Source organism: Melozone crissalis, unplaced genomic scaffold, assembly GCF_028551555.1.
Source record: "Melozone crissalis strain CALT ecotype California unplaced genomic scaffold, PUWL_Pcris_2 ptg000027l_1, whole genome shotgun sequence".
Taxonomy (NCBI): domain Eukaryota; kingdom Metazoa; phylum Chordata; class Aves; order Passeriformes; family Passerellidae; genus Melozone; species Melozone crissalis.
Window position 1 is genome coordinate 30,298,990 of NW_026535805.1, and position 11,791 is coordinate 30,310,780.

Here is an 11,791-nt window from a genome sequence, read left to right on the forward strand (position 1 = left end):
ATATAAATTTTCTTTTAAGTGTTTCCATTGCTATGATGAAACAATTCCTTAGGGAAATACCTCAAACCTTCACAACTTCTCATAGAGGTGAATTAATTCCCGCTACTGAAGACTCATAGGAAAGTAACCCAATTTCATCAGTGATACAATGTTTTATAAACAGCACAACACCCAAACCAGTACATACTTGCTACACTATCAGCATAAAACAACCTCCACAAGAGATTACAACCACATTTTATCATGATAGTCCCTGCTTTCAAAGACATGCATAAAATTTACCTATGACAAGAGTCATTACAGGCAAAGTTCCCTTGAAAAAATATCCCAACCAGCTCAAGGTTATGCAGTTCTACTCATATTTATAAAGTAGAGGTAAATGAGCACTGAGGCCACCAGCCTGGGAGCACTTAGGAGCAAGTCTTGCTCAGCTGATTCCCATCACAGCCTGATGGCAAATAAGCTCCCTTCCTTTCACTTGATGGCACATGCATGCATTTCTACCAAAGAGAAAAAAAAAAATCTGGGGAACTATTGCATCAGGACCCAAAACACTACTGAAATGAGAATTTTTCAACATTGCTTCAAACTAGGAGATTTTACACCACAAGCCTGAGAAATACTGAAGAATTTTGCCTTAACCTTTGCTAGGGATACAAATGTTACTTCTTGAAGAGATATAAAATGAGCAACTGGGGGGCTTGTTTGGTTTTGACATTACTGGCAATGACACATACACGTTTTATCACTTCTAATCATTGGCTCTATGAAGTATGTCCCTACTGTGTGTAATTTTTAGAGCTGGACAGAAACCAACTAGTGGTATTCCTGTCAAACTTCCTCTTGCTCCATCCTACTCCACAAACTGCAGAGCATTATTTTTAACACTGTGCAAATGCTAAGTGCATGTGAAAATGCTCTCTCTGAAACATCCTCTTGGCAAAATCTTATTTAGAAGTTATCACAGGAAAGTCCAATAAAGTTTTCTTCACATGAAAACAGCAGGTTAAATCAAAATTACTTTGTTTTAGTCCCTTTTCGTTATTTGGTGTTTTCTTCTCTTTTAAGTGTTAATACGTTAAAAGGAACAAATCTTCTTGGTTAGCAATTTCAATTTCCACCATTAGTTTCTACAAGTTAGTGTTTTAAAATGAGATCCCCTTCTGACATTTGGTGTAATGTGAGAAAGAATACAGACTCAGATGCTGAAATAACCGTTTGCCCTTATATTTAGGTTGAAATTTTTATCTTAGGAACTAGCACATAAAGACCTATGGTAGTCTTGATGATTCTTTATTCTGGTACTTTTCATTCCCTAACTGCAGAAAAACCTCTGCTAAACTAATTACTGGATATTTAGGGGGGAACCTTAACTATGAGGTAAACAAGAGGTCAGAGATGCATGTGTATAAAAATTCTTAATGCAGTACAATGCAAGCAGTTATAAGTAGAAAAGGTTTAAATAAAATCTCCACAAAAACATTCTTGCAAACAAAAAACAAAGGGACAAGAATTCAGAGATGCTGCAATTAGAAGCAGTTATTATGATCATACTATTTGAACTAGAAAATTATGCAAAAAAGAAAAGCCTTTCAAAATGTTTGTATTGAAGGCATTTTGTATTGAGGTTATAACTTATTTTTTCAAGAATATATTGAATCCTGCTTCAAAAAGACCAGATCAGTCCCACACAGCAGTTCAAAAGCTATTATATATCCTCCTTTTCCTAGATCAATCCCTTCTTTCTGCCACAAAACGGGCTGGAGGGACTTTGTATGACTGCTGCTTATGGCAGTTTTAAGATTGAAATTTTTAACATCAAAGTTTAAAGCTTTCATTTTATGAGAACAACCTGGGTTCAGCCACCTGTGTAAGTCAGTGGGAAGGCAGCTGGGGACATTGAGCACAATGGGCAGGGAAGTGATTGCTCTGCTCTCCTGAGTGGGAGAGAAAGTTTCTCTTCTCATTAGAACAAAAGGGAGGAGAGAGAAGGATCCAAATAGCAGCCTGAGACACTGGGCAGCAGGAGAGGGAGATGCAATGAAACTCACACAGAATGCAAAATAGGAGAAAAAAATGTTAGGAAGACCAAAGGCAAAAGATGTATATTCTTGGGTGGGAAAAAGATTGTTTTTAGGGAAGAAGATAGTGTATCTTGAGACAGACTTTGGGGAGATAATTTAGGAGAAATCAGGGAATGTGTAGCTCTGGGGTACACAGAAGGCTCTGGGAAGAGCTGGGAAATGTGGAGCCAAAGGCAGAGGTACCACTTCCAGCAAAGTTCTCTATTCACAAACTAAGGGCACTGATACAAAAATGGCACACACTCCTAGTTTTGTCTGGAGGTTGTTTTGTTATTTCCTCTATGGAATATACTTACTAAGTTTTTGGTTTATACTGGCTTTTGGCCTTCTTCACAGCATGAATAGCCTAGTTACAGAACTCAGCCACTGAAGTTCTCAATGCCTTTTTCTCCTAATAAAAATATTTCCTTCTGTGCATGTGAAAGTATGGCCAAGTGGCCACTTAAACTAACTCTGGGAAAAAAAAAACATTACAAGCTTTCCTTAGCCCCTGACTGAAAGGCAAAGGTTTTTTCCCAGACTTTTGGCTCTTTTCTTAACCAGGCCTAGTTTACCATGTATTTTTTGAGGCACAGACATCAGAACCAGACTTAATTTCCCCAAAAGATTGACATCATATGCAGTGATAACACCACATGCCTGCATCAGGATGTGTTTCCTCAAAACCAACACAATTATTCTGGGAAAAAACCCAAATGTGTAGAAGGCATACATTTGTACCTGCCTATAAGGTTTATTTGCCATACATTATTGCTACTTCTCCCTGATTTTAAGTTACTGAGAGGACAACTGTAAATAACTGTGTTAGCTCCAACCAATACACATTGGTGAAGATTTCAGAGAATATTTACCAAACATCTATTCTAGCACAGATCTGCAATATCTGTGTTCAAAAGTCTGCCCCACTATTGTTTGAGCTGTTAATGGTGATACTTGAAGATTTGAAAAGTTCTGATTTATTTTTTTTTCATGCTACTGTTGTATTTATCATTCTAAACTCATGTAACCCTGTTCTTGTCCACCACCACAATTAGAGCCTGTAGGGGTATGCTTGTTAGCTGATTTAAATTTGAACACCTCACTCAAAAAGCAGCATCAAATGAAATCCCTGGCAAAATCCCCACTGACTTCACTGGGAATGAGACCAACTGGAAGAACAGGGCTCCCATGAGAGGCATGAATCACTGTCATTCCTGCTGAGTTTGTGAGAATGAAGATGAGATACTGTTTGAAGGCCCTTCTCCTTGTGTTTCACGTGACACGCCACTTCTTTTTATTTTGCAAAATCATAAGAAAAGTTTTTTACTATCTGCAGTAACAAACTGAAGAGGCTGGATGAGTCACTGGGGACAGTTTTGGGCCAGCTTGGCTCACAGACCGCCAGTGTCATGGAAGGTTCACCCAAATCTCCCCTTCCTGCTGCACAGCCATTCCTAAAATAACGTGGCAGAGCTAAACATAGCCATGCTGTGCTCTTTTAATAAAAGACAATTCCTGCAGGGCGCACAAGCCACCACATTTGTCAAGATAAGCACATCAATATGAGATGTCATATTAGCCTAGACAAAGAGATTGAACAGATAGCTTTGTCAAACACCAAGCAGAGGGGCTCATTCAAACTGACAAAGCAAGAAATTCAAACATTGAACCTACATTCTAGTATTAACACATTCCATCCTCTTCTGCTGTAGAAGAGTCTCAAACCAGTAAGCAAGTTCCTGTAAAATTTATTCCTAATCTATAATAATAATATTCCTGTCAATTCAAACCTCTCTGCTGCACTTATCAAAAACTCTGTAATGGCTGTTAGCATGTTTCAGGTTATGTTTGGATCTATACACCTTAGTGGATAGGGACCCTCCAGAATGACATATGCACACAGGGTGTAATTAACGTGAAGAATTAACAAGCATAACTAATTGCCATGCAGCCAGGCCACCAGCTATTACTTTTCTGTTACTTACACGTAAAGAAGTTTACCCTTAATCCTAAGGCAATGGACAAAGACATTGCAGCAGTGGGTCCCAGTGCCTCATCTGTCTAAAATCTGTCATGACTTTAAACAAATTATTCAATTCCACATCAGAAATCAGGGACACAGCTGCCCATATCATGGAATGATTGAGATTTTAATATTGGTCATACGCAAAACTAGAAACATGGCTCACAAGATCACTTCTTTAGTGAGAAATTATCTTGGATTTTTTTGTATTCCACATATGTGGTTGTGTATATGGGCTTCATCATCCTACATATGGCAGAGGCAGAAGCTATGGAGGTGGGGTTATCAACATAAATATTTTCCTTAAAATGCATTTACATTTCAGAAAGATGTATGATCACCAAACTTAAAACAAGATAGGCTATCAGTGCGTGGAAGTGAAACTGGTATACAAACTTTTGTCCCAACACAGGTGGTGTCCCTCTTGAGGTACAGTATTTACACAAAACCCCACAGTAGGTGGGAAAAATCAGTTCAGCTTTGCACTACAGAGCTCTGAGAGAATCAAGTCCTTTGGGGGAACTGCCAGAGGCTAAGCATTTCTCTTTTGCCAGGAACCTTTAAGTTTAGCTTTTCCTTCAAACTTAGAGCCTTGTGGAGGATGTGGGAAGGATTCCCCTTGCAGGGCAGCTGCTCAGTCCCACACTGCTCCTCTGCCAGGCCACACCTCGATCACAGCTCAGAAATTACTCTTAACACAATTGTGGAAAGGGGGAAAGAAAGCTGTGGAGTCGATACTATCCTCTCTCAGGATGCCATCTGTAATGTACCCTAATGAGATCTTCCATCCCTCTTAACTGAAAAAAAATGAAATCCATGAAGATTTGCATTCAACATTTCCAGAGGAGATTGAATACACTTTAAAATATTCAGGAACAATTCAAATGCAAATACAATATAGCACTGTATTGTTCACATTCTGCAACATTTTGCTTTGATGGGCTGATTGGAAGATCTTTTCCAGTTTGTGTTTGGTGAGTTTAATAAACCGGGACTTTGAAACAGCTGCCAAATATATGAGGTGCTAAGTTTTCTTTAAAAGAAAACAGAGTTGTGAAGTCAAAGGCAAATTCCATGGTATCTTATATAATATGCCTTTTCACTTCATGAACATTGCCTGTAGCTTTGCTAATTTATTGCCATGAAAATATTGTTACTACTTAATGCACTAGTACTTCTGTCAATAGGCAGCTTTCCCCAAGGCATATTTGAGAACGCTCTGCTAATCAGAGTTGATGCAGTTATTCTAAAGCAGCCAGGTCTTTAGAAAAAGGTTCATGTTTAATTCCAGTACAGGTGAGTGTTGTCATTTCTTCAAAGCACAATATTTTTAATTTGCTGAATTCACTTCTGTAGATATCTAAAGTACTGATTACATTATCCCAGCCCCAGCTTGAACAGTGTATTTCAAAGTAGAATTGCTGGCTTCTTTACCTCTTGAAACTTAACTTTTGTGAAATATTCCTCATTTTGTAGTGGCAAGGATTAAACAAAGTCTTAATCAGAACCACAAATCTGTGCTATATTATCAGCACATAACTTAAAAAGAACGTGTTTGGGTGTTTAAGCAGATACTCATTTGGATCTGACATTTTACTTTTCTACATCTGCTTGAACTCTTGAGATTATGATCTCATGCATCTGAATTTTTAGTGTTTGTTTTCCAAGCATAATCATGAAGAGCACAGTGAGTGACAATGAGGTCACATACATGTACATATGTCATATTACAGTTTTATTCTCTCTAATAAATACGGAAATCTCCATGACTATAACTTTACTGAGGCTAAGCAAATAATCTTAATTGGTGTGGGAGATTTAATGCATGTATGTTTTTAATGTACTTGCAATTCCATGCAGATGAAAAATTGAACAAAGTTCTTCAAGAAAGAGGTCAGGCCATTTATTTCAATTAGAAATAATAATGAAATTACAGTAAACTATTAAATGTCACTTAATCTACATTCAAGATAAATAGAGTAGTAAATTTCTCTTGGCATGTTCCACAACAAGGTATCCTACTTGTCTTTTTATTGACAGAATTGAATGCTCCTCTGCTCTCTCTTCCACAGTGACATTTAGTGACTTCTTCGCAAACCCAGCATGGACATTATCCATTTTGGAATAAGCCTACCAAAGAAAAAAGTGTTTTTGTGTGAAGTTGATGGCTATACTTTTCAGATCCCCTTGGTTCAGATCAGTGCTGTGTTTTCCTACATTCACCTTCACTGTAATGCAGGGGGTATGCTCATTTTGGTTTCCTTCTGCCATCAATTCATTTCCCAAAACTTCCAGGGGTAAAAGACTGTTAAAAGTCTTTCTACATTGTGCATAATTAACTTTCTAATTAAAGACAGAATTATAACCATCAAAGATAATTTTTTTGAGCAGCTAGATGTTTCAAGATGACAAAAAGTTTCACTTGGTCATGGGTTCTTTTTTGAAGGGCATTGAATCCCATCACCTCCAGAAGTTTCTTAGACATGGGAGACTCCTAAGGCTACCAGCCAGCTATAGCAAGCTTTGTGAAAAAACTAAAACATAAAGCTTTGAGTACTATGGAGCATTACAAACATGGAACAAAATCTGACTCCTTTGCAGCTTTCCTCAGTTACAGTTATGTTCCTTGGTTTACCTGAAATATACATAGGATACAATATAAGGAGGTGAGGCCTCATACAAATTCTCCATGGAAATAATCAAGATGGCTTATGATAATTCTCTCTGTCTGAAGTCACCCACACACATGGCTTCAATTCCAATTTTAAGGGATTTATATTAAGCTCTGCAAAGTAGCTGTTAGCCATTTCTGCTGACTGAAATCAAACTAAGTTAAACTAAATTTTACCATAGCAATAGATTTCTATTTTGCCAACTCTGTTGTTCCATCTTTCATCTGAAACTACAGCAAAAAGGAAAGACAGCAAAAGGATGATTTTAACATCTCCACAGCTACATACAATATTAATTTTTGATCTTTTGACATGTTTACAGCCCAGCCAGCTAGCAAAAGACTCTGAAGAAGCCAGAGGACCAACACTTCGAGTTCTCAGGTATGTTTTAAAATAAACCACCAAATCTTGCTTGAGAACTTCTTAACTGAGTCCAAGAAGTACTCCTCAGGAAACAAATGCATATACATATGTACATGTACACACATATACACACCAGCAGGGTCCTCCTTTCAGAGACACTAAGTTCTATGCATAGATATTAAGAAGAAAAGATGGCATTCTCCATGTAAGCCATGGAAGTGGAAAACTAGTATGCAGCTCAGCACAACCAGAAATGCAAATAGTTGTCAAATAGTGGTCTAGTGCCTCACTCCAGAATGTCCACATGACAAGGATGACTAGTAAATGTATACAAAAAAACCATGACATTAACTTCAAGTTGATTCTTCAGTCCTGTGTGCTGCAGAAAATACATTCAATTTCTCTTGACATGCAGAAGCCTGTATATTCTACATATGCTGTATGTTCTATATAAAACTCTAATGCTTAAATTATACACACAATTTTCTAAAGTTCGGCTTTGTTGGCCTTTTTAGGTTTTGTTGGGGTTTTTTTAAGACACTGCTATAATATGGCTCTTTCCCAAATGCAAAAATACAGTATTTCATCTTTCTTGCTCTAAACAACATCCAATGAATAATGTACAGTGACGTGATCTTCTGCTATTTACTTTAAGCCATTTTGGAGATAGATTGCTACAGTGGGTGGCATTCAGAATAATGCATGTTGAGCAACACACATTCAAATCTTGCCAGCTTTATGCTTTCTTACAACGTGCTACAATGTGAAGTGATTCACACAGAGAAAAGATTTTTCTATTACTGTAAAAAATGTTATATGCATTTATTATCCAAAATAAATACATTGACACCTCAGCCTGAAAAAAAAACAAACTAGGAAAATAAACTTTGTTTCTCTTTGTATTTCAAAATATGACATTTAGATTTTAAAAAATTAAAGTTAAGTGATGTTTTCTGTGTAAGTCAAGCTTGTCCTGACAGTTAATCCACATTGTTATCAGACTCATCAAATTAAAATAAAGTGAGCTAAAGAAGAAATCAATGCCAAGGATTTGAACCGCCTTGATGTCATATGCTGGCATCTTACAAATTTTACAATTCCTGTGGAAAAGTATCAAAGAATCATTTAAATTGGAAAAGACCGGTAAGACCACTGAGTCCACCCTTACCCTGCACTGCCAAGTCTGCCACCAAACCTTGTCCCAAAGAGCCACTTCTACACAACTTTAAAATACCACAGAGAGAAGGCAGATGATCCACTTGGAAAGACTGAACTGTTGACTAAGAACACACACAAAGTCAAATGGAAGAAGTGAAACACAGCTGTGGAGGTGGTAATGTGGTGCAGCTACACTGACAAGCCATAACTTCCATGGAATTTCTTTTATATCAAATGTGTAATGGTAATTTCAATCTAATGATGTGTTACTCCAAACCCTGGAGGGAAAAGAATCTCTGCAAAATGACACAGTAACTTTTGGAAGATGATGTACTTATGTTCATGAGTGTTAAATCTAACATAATGTCTTTTACCATATCCTCAGCCAGAAGCTCAGAAAAAGGGAACAAATAAACATCCCAAACCAGACAACTGTGCTGTACTTGAGAAGAGACTATGGGCCTCTGTCACCAAGATGTTAAAAAATTGGAAATACTGAAATTTGTAGTTTTATTATCTGCACCTTCACAATGTTATCCAAATTGAATTTTACCCATTATCCTCACAGCCATGTCCATGACAGCAGATAACACATTCTAAATTTTAATTCCTCAGATTTCTGTAACCCCAGACTCGCAGCCCTCCCCATCAACTTGCCTCCATACATTCATAAGCATTTCAGAGAGACAAAGTACCCACAAGTTGAAGGTCAACATCAACTGCTCAGTCTTTCTGAAAAATGACACTTCAAATCATTGAAGAAAATATAGGCAACTTGGGTCATCAAACTACTCTGAAGCACTTCATCCTGAACTCTTAAACCCCCATACATTATAATACCTTTGTTTCTTTCACAAATAATTTTCTTCTCTACAGTATTATTAATTTTATTCTGTTGTTTTACTTATTCTGCTTATTACATTTTCAGCAGGAAATCTACCAAAAATTTCAGACAAAACAATTTCAAACTTCCAAAACTGATGAATCTTGCATTACACCTTTTCAAAAGATAAGAATTAGGTAAACATTGAGGCTTCATCAGCCTGGAATGGACTCTACTGAGATGTACCCTTTTCTGGCCTTTCAGCAGACTGCATCCTGGAGACTGGCTGACCTGTGCTGGAGCCTGATGAGTAGTTTTGACATTCACCAGTCACTACCATATTCCAGCAAATAAATCCAGGCAACAGTTGGATTCAGCTGCTGGAGTTCCTCCTCCAGCCAGATGATCATTTATTTCGCTAGCCATTTCACCAACAGAAACTGACTAAAACAGGACCACTAGCAAAAGATGAGAGAAGACATCCCTCTTGAACACAATGGAAAAGTTTCTCAGAAAAGACAAAGAAACGCCCAAACCATTAAGACCATCCTGTCAATTTCCACTTTCTCACCTCAAACTAAACCAGACTAATAGGAACAGTTAATGAACAGAAAGGGAGGCAAAACCTAAACACAGCACCACACCATACCACCAGTGCCAGAACGTGACGGTGGATCTGACCTTTGTTAGCCCCACTACTCTTCGCACCTTGCTGGTGCTCAATCCTTACCAAATCCCCTCCAAAACACCAGTGGCACAACTGGAGAAACTTAGCACGGGCGCATGGCAGAGGCGGGACCGGGCCCTGCTGGACCCCCATCTCCAGCCCAGCCGCCCCGCTACTCCCGACAGCCACGGCTCCCGCTGGGGGGGCGGCCGGCGGGGACCCCCTTACCTTGTTGGAGTAGGGCGGCTTACTCAGGTTGATGCCGTCGCGGACGAGCTTGTCCCGGATCATGATCTTCAGCTTCAGCCTGGGGTACGCGACCAGCCCCGCGCCGCCCGCCGCCCCCCGCCGCCCGCCGGGCCGGGCCCTGGGGGCCGCCCCCCGCCGCGGCTCCTCGGGCCCCCCCGCCCGGCGGGGACAGCGCCCGGTGGGGGCGGGCGGCGGCGGCGGCGGCTCCAGGGTGAAGTAGAGCCCCGCCGCCCTCTCGTCCGCCTCCTTCAGCCGCCGCACGGCTTCGTGGATCCGGCGGCGGTGGTGGGGCACGGCCACGCCGATGGCATCCAGGTCCGGGTCGCCGATCTGCTTGCAGACCTCCAGGTCGTCGTAGCCATTATCGACGAAGGACTCCGCGTACTGGGGGAGCTGCAGGGTCTTCAGCCACTCGTAGACTATGTTGGTGCACATGCTGGCTCCAAAATAATAACGATTGCAACTTTCAGCACTGAAGCCAGCCTTCCCCTTTCCACTTTTCGCCAAAGGACATAAAGCCACAAAAACTGCGATGCAAGTAAAAGGTCTCAAAATCAAGGTCAAGAAAACATCCACCAGGAAAAGGAAAAAAAAATCCTTAAAGCAGATCAGTAGGGGCACCGCAAGCACTGCTGACCGAACCCCTCCTGCTTATTCCTCCTCTTGTACCGAGTACAGCCGCTTTCTGCCACCGGAGAAGGGAGGCTCGGACTGGAGAGAAGCAAAATATAAGGGTGCATCCCCTAAACTCCCAGGTCGCTGCTGCACAACATCCACCCACTTTCTCTGGAAGTAATTCGCAGTCGCTGTCTTTTTTTTTCTTTCTTCCTTTCAGTGTTAGTTTCTGTTTCTGCTTCTGTCTCACCTTCCTGCGCTCTGTCGTATGATGAATCTGTTTACTATAAGTAGCTGCTTTGGTACACGATGGTGTCGGGGGAGAGGATCCCGCACCCTCGCCCAGCGTGGGCAGGGGTGCCGGTGTGCAGTGCGCTCCTCTCCCGCGCCTCTCCCAGCAGCGGGCGCACACGGCGGCTTTTGCTTTCCTTTTAAACGGCTCTTTTCGGATTAGGAGCAAAACAGAGGGAAGGAAAAAAAAAAAAATCCCACTCACTTTTCCGAGTTACTTTCCCAGTTTCCCTTCATCCCCGTAATGCTGGTTAAATGCGCTTCGCTGGCAGCGAGACCAGAAACTGCTTTCCAGCTCCACTTTCTCCGCGCTGATGCCGGCGGTGCCCTCCTGCCCCAGCGGGGCACGCAGCCCTACGCCCGACCCGCACAACTTTCCCCGCGTTCTTTCCCCTATCTCTGCTGGCGCCTCCGCCGCTGTCCGCAGCCGCCCTGGGCAGGAGGCGGCGGCGGCGGGGCCGTGCGGGCGGCCGGCGCTCCGTGCATCCTCCGGCGGCGGCGGCGGATGAGCCGATCTGCGGCAGGTCACCGGCGCTGCCCCCGCCTTCCCCGGATGCCGCTGGATCTCTCCCTTCCCCACCACCGGTACCCGGAGCGGTGCTCCCCGCCCGGGTCCTCCCTCTCCTCTACCCTGGAGGCGGCTGATGCGCCGCCCGCAGATCTCCTCCGGCTCCTCCCGGTGCGGCTTCTCCCCGCTCCTCCTCCGCGCCCGCCGCCCCGCTGCCAGCCCCCTGCCCCGGCTCTCCCCCAGGCCTTTCCAACTTTCCCTGCCGGCTGCCCGCGGTCTCTGCCGCTCGCCTGCCCTGCCCGACCCGCCGGGTGCAGCCGGCCCGGGAGGCAAGGCAGCCTGGCAGGGCAGCGGCTCGG

General features: G+C 42.2%; 1 protein-coding gene across 3 annotated transcripts in view; it reads right to left on the reverse strand.

Annotated features, from left to right (window-relative positions):
- Positions 1-11,277, reverse strand: part of LOC128938944 (SAM and SH3 domain-containing protein 1-like) — a 521,617-nt gene extending 510,340 nt beyond the window's left edge. For all 3 annotated transcript variants that reach the window (XM_054279600.1, XM_054279603.1, XM_054279599.1), the window contains exon 1: positions 9,998-11,277. In XM_054279600.1, coding sequence (XP_054135575.1) covers positions 9,998-10,453 — 456 coding nt within the window. In that variant the 5' untranslated portion in view covers positions 10,454-11,277. The remainder of the gene's footprint in view (positions 1-9,997) is intronic.
- Positions 11,278-11,791: the final 514 nt, after the last annotated feature.